At 35.4% G+C, this 20776-nt stretch overlaps 2 protein-coding genes across 2 annotated transcripts in view; one reads left to right on the top strand and one right to left on the bottom strand.

Moving 5' to 3' along the window:
- LOC132543241 (protein disulfide-isomerase TMX3-like) overlaps positions 1-20776 on the bottom strand; it is a 198173-nt gene that overhangs the window by 58779 nt on the left and 118618 nt on the right. The window lies entirely within an intron of this gene.
- The window catches only part of LOC132543231 (fibrinogen-like protein 1), a 63856-nt gene continuing 51304 nt past the window's right edge, over positions 8225-20776 (top strand). The window contains exon 1 of the mRNA XM_060206712.1: positions 8225-10252. Within this exon, the coding sequence (XP_060062695.1) occupies positions 9658-10252 (595 nt within the window). The 5' untranslated portion in view covers positions 8225-9657. The remainder of the gene's footprint in view (positions 10253-20776) is intronic.

Raw genomic sequence — 20776 nt, 5'->3', positions numbered from 1 at the left:
TAACATGATTGTGTTTGTCACTTCATGCTTAGTAACTGTATATCTGCAGAGGCTCGAGATCAGCATCTCTAAAGCTAGGAAACAAGGACCTTAATAATACATACTGCATCCTCCATACTCCTAGCTCACTATCACAGTCTGCACCCCTGGAACATCTATCTCCTGATGAAAGTAGAGGCAAAAACATTGTAATTTGATTGGTCTAGATCGAGTTTCAGGGGAAAAAAACTAACCAATCACAGACTGTCTTGCTCCATTTGAACTTTACAAAGGAGCGACACCAAACTTCAAAGCCGGTACAACAAACTGTTGTATAATCTTGAGGTTTAGTTGATGTCCTTCAACCAATCAAACAAGTCTTCTTGTTTAATCCATTGTGTCATACAATGAACCACGATTCCAGATCCCCCCCTCTAACCCTGGGTTAATATCATAAAACTTTGAGCTTTGTAGAATGGCTCTTCATTCTTTTTCCGGAAAACACTCACAAGTTTATCAACTACAATGCTGTTAATATAAGTGTTTGACGATGGCAGGGGGCATAGTTGACTTTCACTTAAACATGAAAACTGTAAAGATTCCTGTGTTTGTGCACAGTATATACATCAGTATCATATCCCTTTGACATGTATGGTGCTGACATAGCATGAAATTTAAGATGCAAGTTACGAAAGATGTATCAGGTCACATCCATTGCTATGTCACCTGTGTCAAAGTTAAGAGAGTGAGGTATTGTAGAAAAAAGTGATCTCTCCTCATAATATTGTTTTTATGTTCTCTCCATCCTTATAATCATATTTTTATAGGAAGCAGCATAAAGCTGTAGTGAACGCAAACTTTACAAAGGGCCATAACTCTGTATTTAATTTGATACCTGACCCCTTTGACAGATATGAAATAACTATATATCAAATTGTCAATTGAGTTTGATAAAACATTTAATTGTTGAGTGATAATGAATTTATTTCAAACATAATTGAATTCCATTTGACCAGAAGGATATTTTAAGCAAGAATTAAGGACAGAAAAAACTTTGAAAAAATGTACGCAATTGAATGAAAGCTGATGTAAAGAGTTCACAGGATTAAATTCCAACATCTGCAAAAGTATCTAAGAGAAACTAGACCACAATGTTTGTTGAAATCCTCAGGAATTGTTAGAAAATCTGGCGCCTGGACATGTCAGCGTAACATTGTGTAGACGATGGGAGTTTAGTTTAAACCGACATGTGTAAGCAAAAAAGAAACCAGACATGCTTGAATACGACTTTTAAAAACTAACCTTGACCTTTTTGCACATGTAGTAATCACTTGGTGAAACCTTGAGAAATGAGATGGCTAAAGAGTGCCGTGTTACACATTTAATGCGACATTGATTAACAGACACTTGTAAGACACGATAGCATAGATTCACTTTTCGACCTATAACTGTTTATCAATTATAATATAATGACAGTTTCCTAATAAAGTTAGATATGCAGGTTTAGTTGTACTGCACTAAATCTGAGCAGGACTTTGATTTTAATTTGGAATATGATCAAATGTCATGAGTTATCTCATGGAGAATGTGCCACGCCCCTCTGTGTGGGAGCAGCCTATAACCACTCTTCTGGGTGTCTATGACAACACATATGGACGATATGTAAGATTATGTGGGTGGTATATAGAGATCAGGGTATGGAAATGCAGGTCACATGTACCATTAAAATGGTAATAGCCGGAGTGCATAAAACTTTCAAATGTCAAAATAGAGAAACTTTGAATAAGTCTACACAAATATATATATATATATATATATATATATATATATATATGCATCTTATTTCTATATTAGTATTGCATTTACAACAGCCAGTTCTTTTGACTCAGGTATCTTAATTTGAAAATCATAAAAAAATGAAAAAAGGAAAAGAAAGATGTTAACGGCTGTTACTTTTAAAGTGTAAAAGTAGTTACAGACAGGTTTCTTTGTTGTGCATGTCACTTTTTAGAATATTTTAAGTCATCAGAATAGGGGTAAGCTGAAACTCTGTCATTAATAGGAAGGAAAAAAAGAAATGTATCATTTTATGTAAAGGTTTCTCTGGGTGATATCACAAACATCTCCCTCAAAATGATTATTTACAAGCAGTTAGCATTGTGTGTAAAAAAACTAGAAAAGAGATCCCATCAGGATACTGGGGTCCACTTCTAGACAATAGCTCTCATAGGGATATTGGGGTACACCTCTGGACAGGAGATTCCATAGGGATATTGGGGTCCACTTCTAGACAATAAATCTCATAGGGATATTGGGGTCGACCTCTAGACAATCCAAGATGGCTGCCCATGTCAACCATTTGGTTTTCACTGATCAGCTCCTAAATTGAAAGGTAAATAATAAGGATCAAGGTGGACCTTCACATAAAATTTGAACAAGATTGATGCAGTACAGTAAGAAATAATGATAATATACTTTCATAATCAAAATCCAAGATGGCCACCTGTCAGCCATCTTATTTTTCTGAGGAGTGCTAAAACTAAACAAAAAACCAATTTCAGCCTTCATATGGTATTTGAGAAAGATCTATCTAGTAGTTCTCAAGAAACTTCTGCCATAATAAAAATTGCATATAGACAGATGACAAACCATAGATGCAAGGCATTTTGAACTCTCTCCATCATCTGATGATGGTGAGTTAAAAATGTCTGTAAGACATGAGTTTCACTGTTTCTTTGCATTATGTGACGTTTGACCCTTTAACCTTGAATGAAGATCACCTAGTACGACAAGGCGTAGTTTTAATCAGAAAAGACTGAAAAGTTCAACATGAGTAACATTATTTGTAGGGAATCTACCAGTCAAATACCATGATTCTATGACTTTTTGGTTTATCAGAAGAAGACAGTTGAACATTTTTGACCCCTGTGACCTTCAAAATAATTAAAAGAAATTTTTTTCTCGCAAGCGTTCCAAATATCTTGATTCTAGACCATTTTGTTAATCAGAAGCATGCGTTTGAAGGTCTTAACAAATTCTATCCCCGTGACCTTGAATATGGGTCAAGGTCATTTCTCTCTGCACTTTTTTCATCCCAAAAACCATTTCCTACCAAAATATCATGACTCTTGAATGAAGAAGAAGCTGTTTAAAGGGGAAAGTTAAAGAAAAACAGATGATGAACGATGCACAACAGTAAAATCCCACTGGGCATCTTAAACTGGGTGAGCTAAATATAGTTTACAGCACTTCCAAAGGTAATTGTGTCTAATTGTACATATGGACTCATGTAACAAAAAATTCTTGGTTTGAGCATCCATCATCATTGTTTTGAAAAAGTTTTTTCTAAAAGGTATCAAATATACAACTGAAAATGTGAAAAATGACCACGGAAGGCTAAATCCTATCCTTCTTAGAACAATTCAAAGTTATAAACCGTAAAATACACATCCATACCTCAGGAAATTCGAACCAACAAGAACAAAGATTACAAAAATAGAGTGATGAATGGATGTTTTCTCTCTATTCTGTAATATGTAATTTAAACTACAAGGAGAAATGCTAGAAGTGTTGACCTCGCAAGCAGACTGACCTTAAGTGCAACCCACAGGTGTGAATATACAGATACATCTCTGTGTTTAGGTAAACATCACTACCACAATAGGTGTTCCTGTCAGGTGGGTAATGCCACAAGCAGATACATAATGGGTACAAATGTTTTGGGGGCAAGTGACAGGCACAATAAGTACAGATATAAGCACACAAATACTTTTTAGCTCATCTGCCCCGAGGCCACAAAATGTTGTAGCACTGTTTCCATTATACGGCCGGTCAGTGTCAACTTTTCTATTTAAACAACCTGTTCTCAACATCAAAAAAAGGAGAGGATATCGATACTGTACCTATAGCATGCTAGAATGAAGGGCTAACAAGTTTGTTTGAATGACTGACCTTGACCTACTTTCAAAGTCACAGGAGTAAAATATGTTAAAATTTTCTAAAGGAATTATTGTCAAACACCAGATGATCCAGGATACTAACTTGGAAACTTTGGTATGCTGGGATGAAACTCTACCAAATTAGCTGAAATGAATGACCTTGACCAACTTACAAGGTCACAGGGGTCAGTTGGTTTAAAATCACCAACTGACCTTTTCAATAATCAAAAGACTCAAGGGCCAGTTATCAGATATTGGGTTTGTGCTATTCAGGGAAAATGGACATCCAAGTTTGGATAATAAATTACTTTGACCCCAGATTCAAGGTCACAGGGGTCAAATTTGCTGAAATGAATGACCTTAACCCACTTCCAATGTCACAGGGGTCAATTGGTTTAAAATCACCAAATGACCTTTTCAATAATCAACAAAAAAGACTCAAGGACCAGTTATCAGATATTGGTTTTGTGCTATTCATGGACAATGGACATCCAAGTTCAGATAATAAATGACTTAGACCCCACATTCAAGGTCACAGGGGTCAATGTGTTTAAAACTCAAACCAACTTCTACTCAATAATTGAAAGATTCCTGGTACTGGTTTTGGGGATGTAGCATGCTTGAATGACATGACTTTGATTAATTTTCACAATAACATTGTGAGAAATGTGTTTTTACTCTAACAAGTATATTTGTTGATTTGGGGAGACCAGTTCCCAGTTGTTCAATCTAAGTTAGAGTTGACCAGTAATTGCAGTTATCAAAATTAGTTGTTGCCACTTAAAATAGAGGACTTTCAAAGCAAAACTGATGTTCAAAAATATCAACCTGGCCAGTCTTCACAAATCTACAGCTGTTAAATAAAAAAGAATGTTAAAAATTTTCTGATGAATTCATTTTTAAAAAATTTTCACTGGCTTCAGATTAGATTTAACTAAACTTTGAGCAAATGGAAATAAGATTAAAAAAGATAAGTTGTATCTATGGATATCAATCTTGCTCACAAGACTGTATGTTACTTTCTGAAAGATTTTTATTTTTAACTAAAAAAAAAGAAAAAAATTCAAAACTTAATCCTTTAACTCATAAACTAAACAGACCAGCTAGCGTTTGCAGACGTGTTGAATGAAAGGAATAGCATGGCAGATGTTACAAATCAGTTCCACAATATATATGATGAAATAGTGCTAAATTCTATAGACTACTTCTTTATTATCCGTTCAATATTTTCCATTCTTTGGTTTGTTGATCGGAAAAATGTACAAACCCCTGGAACTGGGAACAGAATGTCGCAAAAGTAACTTTTTAAAAAAAATATCATTATAGTGGGCAAAGTGTTGTTTCCAAGCTTACAAAATTTCCTATTTATGATAATGAAATTGTTTAATGTGACATGGGACTATGTAGTATTCACAGTAGGCTTATGTTTCAAGTCTGGGATCTCAACCCCCTGCCTAGCTTAAGCTTACAGATATATGTACAGTATAATGCAACTCAAAATATTTATCTGCACGCCAAACAAAAAAATACATAAACTTTTGTCGATCAACAGAAGCATTAAACATGAATCAAGGATCTTCCTTACATTGTATATATTAACCCAACAGCTGACAAAACAGGGATCGGAAATTTCTACAAATACATCTGAGATCTCGTATGTCCTAAATCTACCACAAAATATACATATAACCATACAGGGCTTTATACTTCAATAATATCTAATACTAAGTATATTGTACAAATAATATATAGTCATAATCTATGTTGAACAACATATAGCAGCAGTACAGAAAGAGAAGACAGGAATCCAATCAGGTCCATGGGTGTTGTAAACTTACTTGAAGTTTTCGATTTCATACAGTTCATCAGTCGAGTAGATTAGTTTTCAAAGAAGAATATGAACTTAATACCTACATCCGGATGATACTGTATACATCATTGTTGTGTCAATATGGGGGAAAGCAGCGTGATCATTATAACACATTATGACTGGTATATGATGATGGGTACATCATCTCAGGTACATTAATTGGATATGTCAAGGCAAAACACACAATTTATAAAAAATTGATTCCCCTTCATCCAAACATGCTTCAGACTACGTCTAGGCAAAATCTTATCATTCCTACATATGGTGTAGGATTTTAATGAATTTACGCTATTTTCCCTTATGGGTCCTAACCCTCCTACCCCAGGGGGCTGAGACCCATCGTTTATAATAAAAATGATTTTCCTTCACCTAGAGATGATTCAGACCAAATTTGTGTAAAATCTTATCATTTCTACAGGAAGAGTAGAAATTTTAATACTTGCAAATCTTCCCTCTTTACTCTGCCCCTCTGGCCCTGCAGAACACACCATCTATATGTTCCCTCTTCCCCTCAGGATGCTTCTGACCAAATTTGGTCAAAATCCCCTTCATGGTTCATGACTAGTTGTGTTCTGTAGAAAAATTTGGATGACGAACGATGGACGTCGCGGTATAAATATAGCTTACTTGGCCCGTCAGGCCCAATAAGCTAAATACACTACATTTGGCAAATGCCGATTTACTATGAAAATTGCTGTTCAGCATATCTCTTGATAACTTTACCCATTTTATTATTAAGCTTGTTCCTTTTAAGCAAAACATCCAATGACTGTGTAAACATTAATAGCAAGCCTACCTGATAATGTGTTGCCTACCAGGTCATATATAATATAATATATATGTAGAAGGTCAGAGCATCGAGGCGACCTTGATGTTATGACCCGCTGGGGTCTTCAAAAATCTAGATGTAAGCCTATCAGTGATGTCAGAAGTGATCAGCCACCGTATCTCAGCCAGTGAAAATTGATAAATATGCTAGTGGTATAAAATTTTATGGTTTTAATAGAATTTTTATTTATACAACTTTCTCTGTAGTGTACTGGTGTTTACAGCACCTTAGCTCACTGTTGTAGGTCGTTATTGACAAATAGCACATAATGTTTACAGCTCAATGAGTGGGACCTGGAGTAAAAGGGAGAGGTTGGGTATGGGATGGGGGAGGGAGGGAAGGAGGGGGAGTGTAGGAAAGGTCAGGCACAGCTTTCAATGATTGCAAAGTAGACTTATTTCCAGTAGTAAGCTTGCGTTGGTGTGATTTAATTCCTCCCTTGAGGTATAAACACTCAATCTACGGACTCTGACTTACCAATAAAACTTAACTTCTTTTAACAAAACACTATATAAGGTGTAGGACATCATTTACCAACCAACAGGACGACAGTCAGTTTGGTATGAAATGATCATGTTGACCTTATCGTCATGAATATGATAAAGAAGAACCTTTTAATAAATCCTTCTATTAACAAAACTAGTCCATCATTAATCTACATACTTTAAATTTATGATGATAAGACTGATAGTCTTGAGATACAATATCTGTTCCTTATCTGTGAGGTTTCACTGAGTTATCTCCCTTCTGTTAGTAAATAGCCTTCCTAATGACATCAGTCATTTCAAAAGAATTAGTTCAAGTCATTTATCACAACAGACATGTCTTTACCTAGAAAAATTATATATATCATGTTTATGAAATTATTACTAAGATATCAAGCTTTGAATCACAGAAGAGAAGTGAGTGAGTTGTGAATGGACCATCACTGCAGCAGTGTAGTATATGTTAAATGTATCCATGTTCATGAATGGATCAATTCCATTGCTGTATACTGAAATTGAGATCAGTACACAAGCACCTATTGGATTTGCTGGACTTAATATTGCCATTAGTATTTCGGGAGTTCTTCTACCCCAAACTCTAATTTAGCAGCCTATCTATAAAATTATACCCTTAAAACCATCCTTCCTTGAATCGCCTATTAAGGCTATCGTTCCTTCAGCTACCCTGACATCATCAGGACACTGATGTTGGTCTATGAGAGACAATGTCTAGCAAAAGGAAAAATCACAGGTTTTGAATTATCCTTAAAATTTTCCTTCACTAAGTTTGCTATATTCTAAGCAGTAACTACCCAAACTTCCTTGCCAACACCCCCACACCCAGCCCCTTAGCTCAACCACTTGTCCCCACCCCAAATAACCCCTGTCAGCACCCCTATCCCAACCCATACTGAGAACACCCCAGTGTTACCTGTCAACACCTTCATACCCTACCCCTTAGCCCTATCACAAACCCCTATCAATAACTCTGTCTCCACCCATACCGACCACACCTCACCTGTCCCCTATCAACACCACAAACACACAACCTGTAGCAAATCACCAGTCTTATAGATGTCATTACCCATACCCCCTACCCCCTTACCACTGCACCAGTCCCCATCTGCAATAGTCCCTGTCAGCATCCCCACACCTTACCAGTGTCCCCTACTGGCCTTCACCACTATTGGGACATTATTCTACACCCTCCTTACAGCACATGGTATAAATAGGAGCCCATGACTGGCAGGCTATCAGTGTGTGTGAGCTCACTGCTTGGTTTGGAACCCGAGGTAGAGTGGGATAGTTGAGAGGCAGGCCTGTACAGAAGGGGGCACCCCTAGGTACCCAGCGTAGGAGGATACACCAATAGAAAGCCAGGGGAGAGGAAATGTCAGAAGAGGGCTGGACCTGACCCTTATTTTGGGATATACCAACCGAACCGTTGACAGATTACTCATGCTTATAATCTATCTGTCTGAGGATAGTACTGTTACACAGAACACTCCAGACCGATTATATCATAATATCATCAGCAATCAAGATCACTGGCGACTGATCTGAAGATTCTTCAGCTTAGACATAACACCTATAATTATACACGGAGGATTTTTATTGTGTGCCAGGCTTCCAATTGGAAACAGTAACCAGTACAGCTACGCTGTACCTGCGAAATTCAAATGCGAGGAATTAAAAAAAAGTTATAAATTGGCAGGTGTACTGTTCCAACTTAAACTGCTTTAAGAAAGTTTAAAGATATATGATCTGGACGTTACATATCTAGTGTGTGTCAGCAGATCCTGCCAGGAAAGAGTGATATTAATATTACACGGCTGGCTGATAAAGCTGCTTGTCAGTCGTATCAGAGTCCTCGTGTATCCAGGTAAGGGCTTGACAGGGATCTTATTCTCACCTGAACGTTTATGAATGAAACTATCAGGTGCATGCTTGTTAATAGATTCAGAACACTTGTATAAAAAAAAACACCACTGCATTGTCAACCAATCATATCACTTGAAATCTCAATATCTTTGGAGAAAAAAAAATTGATTTATGTTTATACACAAAACATAAAATTCTGCTGATTGGTGAAAATTGTGAAGTGGTAACAGTTTCTGTGTGGAGTAGCAGTTTAACGCTGCCTCTTTCAGGAGTTTGTCTTCTCCACGGAAGTGACTTACACTGGAGAGATAACACAGCTATATTGATCATAACATTACTGAAGCATTTGTTTTGGAAAGAGGATTTATATTGGATGCACTGATACTATAACAGTCCGAAATCTTCTCCCATCAAACTTTTCAATTTTTCTTTTATTGTTGTTTTTTCATACACTGGATGTTGTCAAGTTGTAGCTAACAAATACAATGTCTGTTAGATCAAACACCAGCTGACGTCAACTGTTTTAGCAAATTAGACTAGAACATATATGATTATCAGGTAAGTTAGTCTGCTAAAAAACAAGTGGAATTTTGAAAATATTTGAGAGAGGGAAAAAAAACCCACCTATTTTTCATCGATTATCATTACTGTGATAACAATACCTAATTAATCAAAATGCAGAAAATTTGGATTCTGGTATTGACTCTTACAGCAGTGTTTGAAATCTGCGAATTTAAAAAAAACAAACTTGGACGAAAAATTATTCGTACTCAGAGATGTAAATACACTTTCGTGGTCAAAGAAGTGGACGCTGGTCACTGCCCAACGTCCATTCAACCGCCAATCCAATCAGATGATCAGCAGCTTATGTCTGGGGATATGAGTACCCTTATAAGTCGACTTCAAGAAGTGGAGAAGCAATTGGACGGAGAAATGATGAAAAACAATAATTTAACCGAGAGTATCTCAAAACAAGAGTTGACACTTAAGAAAGCAGATTACATGCTTGAACAATATCGGTCAAATTTTTCTAATCTCTTTCACATAATAAATCACTTAGAGAGAAGTTTACATACTCAGCGGTCAAGCTACAGGGACCTTGAGAAGAAGGTGTCCAGTGTTGTCCTGGATGTGTTGGAGATGAATAATATACTGACCACTAAGGTCAGTCCAAGTGATAACAGCAACCCCATTCTTAAGGATGTACAAGTGCAAAGTGTCTCCAAAATACACAACTGTGGCCTTTCAAGTGTCGATGCCACATTTCGAGGTAAGTCAAATCTGACCAACGGTCAACTTTGTTCAAACTTCTTTATTTCAGTGCAATTGTATTACAGAATGGTCAATCTTTCATAAATAAAATTTAACTTAAATTAGGTGTCATTTTGATTACAAAGAAGAATTTACATGTCTCTGCTTGTAGAGCGACACATGATACCGTTGGGTGGCAAACAATCACAGTCTTCAACCTAGGGCAAAATAGCTCATTTTTTCTTTCATTATTTAGTCTGGCAACGATAACAGTGTCCGACAAGAGGAACTTTAGTTTCCCAATAAAATTGGAAACTGAAATTTGAAGATGAAAAAAATTAGGTTAAAAGATATTAATAATCTCAATTAATGTTGATAATCTAAAGGCCATTCATCCAGATGTGACTCTGACCACGTCACCATGTCTCTCTATTCTTTAACTTGCCCAGTATCACACAATGCTAAAGCTATAATGAATAATTCATCAACACCCTATTAAAGCTGTAGACCAGAAGACTGCAGCTTTACAAAGACTTTATGGTGATGAGTTATCCATAGTTTACAGAGGAATGTTCCCGTCAATACAAACTTTGTAGGTTTGAATTTCAGAAGTTATCAAGTCTTCTCTCTATCTGAATATACACTAAAATACATAGAATACACACACAGTATTATACAGAATGTGTCTATTTCTGAGTTCACTTCTCTACCTCACCATACACAGTGTTATACAGAATGTGTCTATTTCTGAGTTCACTTCTCTACCTCACCATACACAGTGTTATACAGAATATGTCTATTTCTGAGTTCACATGTCTACCTAACCATACACACAGTGTTATACAGAATATGTCTATTTCTGAGTTCACTTGCCTACCTCACCATACACACTGAATTATACAGAATATGTCTATTTCTGAGTTCACTTGTCTACCTCACCATACACAGTGTTATACAGAATATGTCTATTTCTGAGTCCACTTGTCTACCTCACTACACACAGTGTTATACAGAATATGCCTATTTCTGAGTTCACTTGTCTACCTCACCATACACACTGAATTATACAGAATATGTCTATTTCTGAGTCCACTTGTCTACCTCACTACACACAGTGTTAACAGAATATATCTATTTCTGAGTTCACTTGTCTACCTCACCATACACAGTGTTACACAGAATATGTCTATTTCTGAGTTCACTTGTCTACCTCACCAAACACTCTGTATTATACAGAATGTGTCTATTTCTGAGTTCACTTGTCTACCTCACTACACACAGTGTTATACAGAATATGTCTATTTCTGAGTTCACTTGTCTACCTCACTACACACAGTGTTAACAGAATATGTCTATTTCTGAGTTCACATGTCTACCTCACCATACGAACTGTATTATACAGAATATGTCTATTTCTGAGTTCACTTGTCTACCTCACTACACACAGTGTTAACAGAATATGTCTATTTCTGAGTTCACATGTCTACCTCACTACACACAGTGTTATACAGAATATGTCTATTTCTGAGTTCACTTGTCTACCTCACCATACAAACTGTATTATACAGAATATGTCTATTTCTGAGTTCACTTGTCTACCTCACTACACACAGTGTTAACAGAATATATCTATTTCTGAGTTCACTTGTCTACCTCACCATACACAGTGTTACACAGAATATGTCTATTTCTGAGTTCACTTGTCTACCTCACCAAACACTCTGTATTATACAGAATGTGTCTATTTCTGAGTTCACTTGTCTACCTCACTACACACAGTGTTATACAGAATATGTCTATTTCTGAGTTCACATGTCTACCTCACTACACACTATGTATTACACAGAATATGTCTATTTCTGAGTTCACTTGTCTACCTCACTACACACAGTGTTACACAGAATATGTCTATTTCTGAGTTCACTTGTCTACCTCACTACACACAGTGTTATACAGAATATGTCTATTTCTGAGTTCACATGTCTACCTAACCTAACACACAGTGTTATACAGAATATGTCTATTTCTGAGTCCACTTGTCTACCTCACTACACACAATGTTAACATAATATGTCTATTTCTGAGTTCACTTGTCTACCTCGCCATACACAGTGTTAACAGAATATGTCTATTTCTGAGTTCACATGTCAACCTCACTACACACAGTGTTACACAGAATATGTCTATTTCTGAGTTCACTTGTCTACCTCACTACACACACTGTTATAGAGAATATGTCTATTTCTGAGTTCACATGTCTACCTAACCAAACACAGTGTTATACAGAATATGTCTATTTCTGAGTTCACTTGTCTACCTCACTACACACAGTGTTATACAGAATATGTCTATTTCTGAGTTCACTTGTCTACCTCACTACACACAGTGTTAACATAATATGTCCATTTCTGTGTTCACTTCTCTACCTCACTACACACAGTGTTATACAGAATATGTCTATTTCTGAGTTCACATGTCTACCTAACCATACACACAGTGTTATACAGAATATGTCTATTTCTGAGTTCACTTGCCTACCTCACCATACACACTGAATTATACAGAATATGTCTATTTCTGAGTTCACTTGTCTACCTCACCATACACAGTGTTATACAGAATATGTCTATTTCTGAGTTCACTTGTCTACCTCACTACACACAGTGTTATACAGAATATGCCTATTTCTGAGTTCACTTGTCTACCTCACCATACACACTGAATTATACAGAATATGTCTATTTCTGAGTTCACTTGTCTACCTCACTACACACAATGTTATACAGAATATGTCTATTTCTGAGTTCACTTGTCTACCTCACTACACACAGTGTTATACAGAATATGTCTATTACTGAGTTTACATGTCTACCTAACCATACACACTGAATTATACAGAATATGTCTATTTCTGAGTCCACTTGTCTACCTCACCATACACACCAAATTAAACTTAATATATCTATTTCTGCATGCAAATGCTGAGCACATAGGTAGACTAACGGCCCAGAGCAATTAACAACGAGTTAGTGATCATAATTCTGAATGAATGTAAACATCAGAAATAAATATTGCAGGTAAAATTAAACGTGACAAGTTATTCTGATTGCACTGTACCTGAAGAAATACCAACATGACAAATTTGACATCTACACACTGAAACGACTCATAGTATTGAACAATTTTATAAATGTTTGTTGATTTGATATCATTCCTTACTAAACCTGTAAGTTCATCTATATTCCTTTCATAATTGTATGCAAGGTATTTTTGTAAAAGTTTTCAATATTTGAATCTTTCAATAAACAAAACTTTTCTTTAAATTTTCAAGTTAAGTGAAGTTCATTGTCTTGCCTGCATGTTTATAATGCTGGTCATGTTTTAAGCACGTTAGTAACAGGGAGCAGAGAAGTCGGTTATCCAAGATATCACAAATGCCTATCTCGGCTAGACTATACTCAACACGTGCTTGAGGTTGAATTAGACTTCTTGTAAAAGTACTATACAGACAGGATTTCAAAACTTTAAGGTTAATTTCTATAAAGTCTGTGGTTTTCCGTCATCATTTTTTATATTAATTTTATAAATGACAAATTAACTGAATATCTTAAAAAAAAATATCTATATGAAAGATATCATAATGGCATTAATTGTTTCTTAGTATTACATATCATGTTAGCAATGTTTAGTGGGTTTATTTTTTTTTTTTTGGCCAAGTTTTATCTGAGGACACAAGTTCTGTACAGGAATCTAACGAAGTTTAATTTGTTAGCTATTTTAAGAGCCAGTTATAAGAGTAATACAACATGATATGTGGGTGAAACTATTCTCACATCATACCTCGATAACTAGTCAGAGTGTGTAGGTGTCCTGTATCATCAATGGACGTCTTGTTTCAGCGTCAGTTCTTTGGAATGTTATAAGTTCATTCAGTTGAGAAACATTTTTTCAGGGAATGCAAATGCCAAAATGATAGTCTGTCTGATCGTGTCTGGCTAAAGATACTGTTTTGAAGATGCTGTAAGCAGGGGTAAACAACACATAATTGACACAGACATTGAGGGGTCAATAATATATCATTCAGATGTATCAGAGATTCCAGGTCTGTTCTTTGCTGTAATGCACTCGAACATCATTCCTTAAGAAACTATATATTGAAGTGAAGAAGCTTTTTATAAATGCAGAATTGTTCTAAAAGGAAATTATAACTCCAATGAAAGCACAAAACACTATGTATTTAAGTTTGATAATTTAGAAAGATAGTGATGGTTAACAGAACCATGTGGAAAAAAGAGGATTTGCTAATAATGTAATTCTTAATTTGGACATGAAAATTTTAATCTTTTTTCGCGATATCCATTGATTGTCTTAAGAAAATATTAATTAAAAAACTTTAGATTACTGTTTGTCCCTTTATTTAATAGCAAAATGGAAATGCACAAGTTTTGTTTCAAAATTATCTCCGTCATAATTATAACTAAAAAGCCTGGCTAAAAAAATTTGATTCAATCGTCATGCAGTTCTACATACACCTCTGTGACAAAGTTGATTCAGTCCTACACCTCTACAACAAATTTAAACAGCTAGAAAGTCTGAGTACTCCTAGATCAGTTTGGATGAAACTGTGTTCATGTAAGATGGTATTTCCTGTATACAGTACAATGCTAGCGTTTTTTATAAGATAATTTCCCATTTCCTTATCTTCTGATCTACCAAAGGCCGAAGTACCATAAAAGGGGGACGCAGACATTCCAAATCAGCCTTGCAAACATGTCGGGTTTGTTTGAGACCAAGTTCACGTACCATGAGTGAAGAATTCTCTCTTTAAGGAAGCAAAAATCTACCAAGGCCCACATCTTTAGAGTTTTGTTATCTTGATTTACTTGAATAAACAAGTTAATTTTTATCACCGTTATCTGGCACAGGTTTGTCGAAAGGTTTTACCATAATTATCTAATAGGAAATTTTAAAAATCTTTCTTCGAGAATATATTTCACCATAGCAAATCTCACATATTTTTTCCATATCAAAATACAACAATGATAAAATGAAATCAACCATTTTTAAAATAAATGTAAACGGAAATTTGCCCAATCAATATATGATATTTCAAACTAAATATTCATCAGGTAAAACTATTCCAATAGCCAATCAAAAACCAGTACATCGTTACAGAGGATGAAATAGTGATACATTAAGGTAATTATATTACTCCTCTGTTTTTGTTTTATCAAGCTCATCGGACTTTCTCTGTACTCAGACAACAAACTAATATTATTTATTTTTAGAACGAGAATATAGACATTTAACAGGGATTGAAAACCCAACAGGTTGCTGTACATTAATATATCTGTTGTTGTGTTACTATCTGGTAGACATTTCAAAGCGTGTTCTCAGCCCACACCAGTCTAGTCATTTGTGATTCAGATAGTTAACATGGCAAAAATACTATCGAGAGCATCTTGAGAAGAACCTTGGAGAATTTGCCAAAGGAATATACCAATTATCAAGACGCCTTGTTAAAATACTGCCATAGTATCCTTATTGTACTTATAGCCTTCGCACATTCTTACATAATTTGGTAGTTTGTGAGTCTGAAGCATTTCAGCATGCTTATAAGTACAAGCATGTGTACCGAATTAAAACTTGTCCATGAACTGAAACATTCTACCGTATCATTCCTTAAATCATGAATGGATTTTTTTTTTTTAAAGAAGAAATCCGCAAAATTGTTTTCAGATAACCCAAATAAAACATGGATATAGGTCCTTGGGAGAAGTTGCCACTTTATGCTCTTGAAGTCAGGACGTAAAAGATGAGAATTTTTTATACATTTAAATAATAAATTATTGCATAAAGCAAAGCTGATTTAATTACAGTGCGTTTCACTGTCAGAATTCCATGATCAAATTGGCTTGTAATCCGCAGCAAAAACCACAGAGTAGAAACCCTCTCAACCAAATGTTCTTCGAACCTGGATACAATACGGTACTGTAAAACTTTAAGTGTGAATGCTAGTACCAGACTGCATCTTTTGTACTTCCAAGCCGAGGAGGCATGCTTGAAATTGGAGCAGAACATATCAACTTAAAATGCACAAACCCCATTGACGAGGTATAGTTCCTAGGGTATATATTAGCTTCAAACTATGTTAACCAGCTGCCTTTGTGGAATTTTATTAATGGAATGGTTCTTTCAAGGCAGAACCATGCAATTTTTTATGACACTTTTCTGTATGATTGGTTGGTTCTAATTAAGATATTTTTCACACGGATTAAACATATTAAATAGTTTCTTTCATGTTTTCATCCGGCTTTAAAGTGCAGCGATAAGCAATTTCCATTTTAGTAAATTATGAACTCCAATTTAAAGATAGTCAAAGTTTCTGTATAATAACATAAGTTAAATGTGTGTAGAGTATTATTATCTCTATTGCATTTTTAATCATCTTGTAAAATGATTATAAGTGTCTGTTCTACACCATCTGCTTTAGTCACAAACACATGGTGGGCAGGTACTCGTAAAAAGAAAACCGGTAATATTACTTTTTTTAAAATTTTTTTTAACATTTTTATTTTAAGCCATACTGAAATATATTGGCTACTGTCCTGACCCAAGAGGTAAAATGTTGGGGCTTATAATCCCGAAAATACGGTAAAGGAACACTTTTTCTGTTTCAATCGTGAAATTTATGATTGAATTATATTAACTGTGTAATTTTACGTCTATATTTTCACACACAGGGATTATCCTGTCTGCGTCTTTACGCCTTCCTCTAAGTCATGCCATCTAGCCAATGAATTATCCTGAACCAAAGTCAAACCTCCAGATGCTTTAGGACAAGTTATGCACATTCTGGAAATACTTAATGCCATGAAAATTGGACATATATTTGAAATATGCATAGTTTATGTCTTTTTTGCTGGCTCTGTGTAATATCCAACATGACTGATTGTTGCAGTGATAGGGATATTTTATAGTGCAAATAATGTAATCAATGTCTGGGTATCGCTAGTCCATGTGGCACCATGTAAGCATGGCGACACGTGAGGGCTGTACTTTCGTTATCTGTATATATCTATATGACATTCTTATTTCTACGTCAGTACAATAATGCGATCAGGGATTGCAATAACCTCCTCCACCTCCTGGATCAGAGGATCAGTCCGTAGTCAGATATGAGAAGAATGTCCAAAGCCTCATGCGTCTTCATTCCTAGGAGCTGAACTGTTCTTGGCAAACGCTTTGTGTGTTCGCTACCTCCAATACATCATTATGAAATACAATGAAGAATTGTTGCACCAGTTTGTCACGACTCCGTTGTGCTATTTCTAACATCTACTCATTGTTCTGACCCGAAACCAGATGATTAAATCACATATTTTCGGAGAAGTATGACTTTTCTACGACATAAATCCTGACTATTATTACTTACAAACTGGCTAATATACAAATTGGATATTGCTATGCCCAACTTCCAGACATATTCAAGATGTACCTGTCTCTGATCCATGGGAATAAGCTGCATTCGTAAGCCAATCAAGTTGAACCCTGTCAAGTCATCACAATCATCATTGTTCCCTGTATAGCTTAATCATAACCATGATGTAGGTCTGGATATGTGATACCACCTTTTAAAAGCAGCCCAAAGCATCACTTATCATTTCCGTTTTAAAATGAACCTTATGTTAGAAGGTAGGGTATATGTATCAAATCATCATCAGTGTAAATATTATAAGTGTAAATATCATCATTAGTGAAAATCTCATTAGTGTAAATATTATAAGTGTAGATATTATCATTAGTGTAAATATTATCAGTGTAAATATCATCAGTGTAAATATTACCATCAGTGTAAATATTATCAGTGTAAATATCATCAGTGTAAATATTATAAGTGTAAATATCATTAGTGTAAATATCATCAGTGTAAATATTACCATCAGTGTAAATATCATCATCAGTGTAAATATTACCATCAGTGTAAATATTACCATCAGTGTAAATATTATCATCAGTGTAAATATTATAAGTGTAAATATTATAATCAGTGAAAAAAGATACTGTCAGTGTAAACACAGAGGTATACACATTTGGAGGTTTGCTTGTTCTTGTGAGGTCATTGTCACCCCAACAGCCATATGACAATGGGTGTAAAAATGGACACCAAAATAAAATAAAGCACAGGAAGAAAGATCATAAAAGGAAAAGGCAAATATCAATATCGCAAGTGTTCTGACGGGGCAGCAGATCTTTTTTGGTCTCTACAATATTCCCCTGGTAAAAGATACTAATGAAACCCTTAGATTCTGTACGGGGATCCAGTTTTAGTTGTCTGCTACGATCATGCAGTGGAATACATCAGACTGTATTGTCGGGCTCTCATACGTCCTCTTAACGGCAAATATTGGAGAAACTGTCTCCAACTTGACAGGGGTGACCCACAATTAGATATATCTTATAATATTCAATGAGATGCACTTGGGATACTCATTTCCTGTCCCATGCAAGGTCATAATTGGAGGTATTTAGTAAGAATTGGCTCATGAAAAGTTGGTGCCCTTAATCAAATTCATAATGTCAGATTGTTTTAAGTATTCTTTATCTAATACATATAAAATTGTGCTGATTCTAGATATAACTATTGGTATACTGTTAACCAATTGAATTTGTGAGTGACTGAAAAAACAAAACATCAAAACAAAATAAATAAATCATCCAAAGGCTGTTTTCCATTAAGGACACAACACAGTAGAAATATGTCTTTTTAAGCTGTATTCAACATAGAAAGTCTTTATACTGAAAAATTTCACCGACTTCGTACTGGGTGGGCTGATTCCTATCCGAAACAAAAAATCCAACTTCACAACATGGAAATCCCCAGATTGTGTCCCTAGTCTAGAGCTTTAAACATGAAAATAACCATTACTTTAAACAAACTGTAAACATGACACAAATATAATGCACGAAATGGCAGTTTGCGCCAATCCGGTTAAAACGTACTTGTAGTTATTAGATACTAGAAATAGAGACAACAGCGTTCCTGTTTTACCATAATTTGACGGGTTGACTTAATTCAACTTATGAATCATGCATACATCCAATTATCATGAACCAGTTCTGAATTCTATCCTCTGATTTTGTATATACCAAAAGCATTTCAAGGATACAAATGAGTGGGTGAAAACATCATCCAAGTTTCTTTCCTAGCTTGCTTTACAAATCAAACACTAATGAGATAAAGGAAGAATTAAAAACTCCTCGCAACGATTTGTACTGCCAACAACAAACGGAGTAAACTACAAACAGAGCTTGTATTTGTTGTGTAGTTCCAGCCTCCGTACCAGAATCTCTCTGTTTCAATCGCTGTTATACACAGAGAGCACCAGGGATGTATGAACACAGTTTCTCCTAACTTACCCATAGACATGTATAAAGCACCAAAATGTGTATATATATATATATATATGCTTTTAAATATGTACTTAACATATCCATACAAAAAATAGGTAATTCAGATCAATATACAACACTTTAACAAATAATTGTTCCACTACTCATCGTAAAGCAAAACTGCAATGATATTTGTAAATAAATATGTACGTGGCTACCCATCATCACATTCCACAACCACCCAGAGGCAATTACAGCTAAACAGATTTATCTCTCTATAACTAGGACAACAAAATATATAAGTAATATATATAGTGTCTGGTATTTATCACAATAACATGCCTTGCAGAACAGGACGGTGTACTTGTGAAGTTCTATAAACTGTAGGACAAAATATGCCTCTAACAGTAAGGACTATAATCCAGGGTTTGTGCCTGTTTATATTTGTCATCATCATTCTATTTACATCATCGCATAAATTTAATCTGCTTCCTAAATGATCATATAAAAAACTATTACAAGAGAAAGCCGGGATTGAACAGGCATCCAGACAGACGGGAACAAGACAACAGGTCGTCAACAGGTGCATATAGGTCATGTGGATTAGCAGTAAAAGTACATCAACAAACCATGCTAATAAGCCTTTCCTTGTTTACAACTCAAAATGGTTCACTGACGAAAAGATCTAATGTGTCTATAGGTTCGACTTGATTTACGACCCTTCAATGTTGATTTCCTACTAATCTGGATTCATCTAGACAGTTTTGTTTGCTAAAGTTTTAGTATAACGATATGTAGTGTTTCGTTACAGTAATATATTTAAAATTCAATTAAAGGTTAAAAAATCCCAAATTTCTGCTTTCTACGTTACTGTTTACATATGAGACATGGCCACTCCAAGCAACACTTTGACATCATATTACCATGTGAACGGTCTGTAACACATAAAATTCCTCACTCATGCATGATGGGTACTTCCGACAGCCTATAAACTGGTATCAGGCATATTTGAGTGGCACTATATCTGGGGTAGCATTATTTAAATTTTGATGAACATAATTCAATGAAAACCAATTTGCGGCCAAAACCCTGTAAGTGTTCCGAATGGTTCATTGTCAAAAACATAAATTTGATTCATTCCTTCAACTTG

Source organism: Ylistrum balloti, unplaced genomic scaffold, assembly GCF_031769215.1.
Source record: "Ylistrum balloti isolate Yb309-2 unplaced genomic scaffold, AGI_CSIRO_Ybal_v1 Utg369746, whole genome shotgun sequence".
In the NCBI taxonomy this organism is placed as follows: Eukaryota; Metazoa; Mollusca; class Bivalvia; order Pectinida; family Pectinidae; genus Ylistrum; species Ylistrum balloti.
Note: the sequence above shows the minus strand (reverse complement) of the source record. Positions and strands in the feature narration are given on the sequence as shown.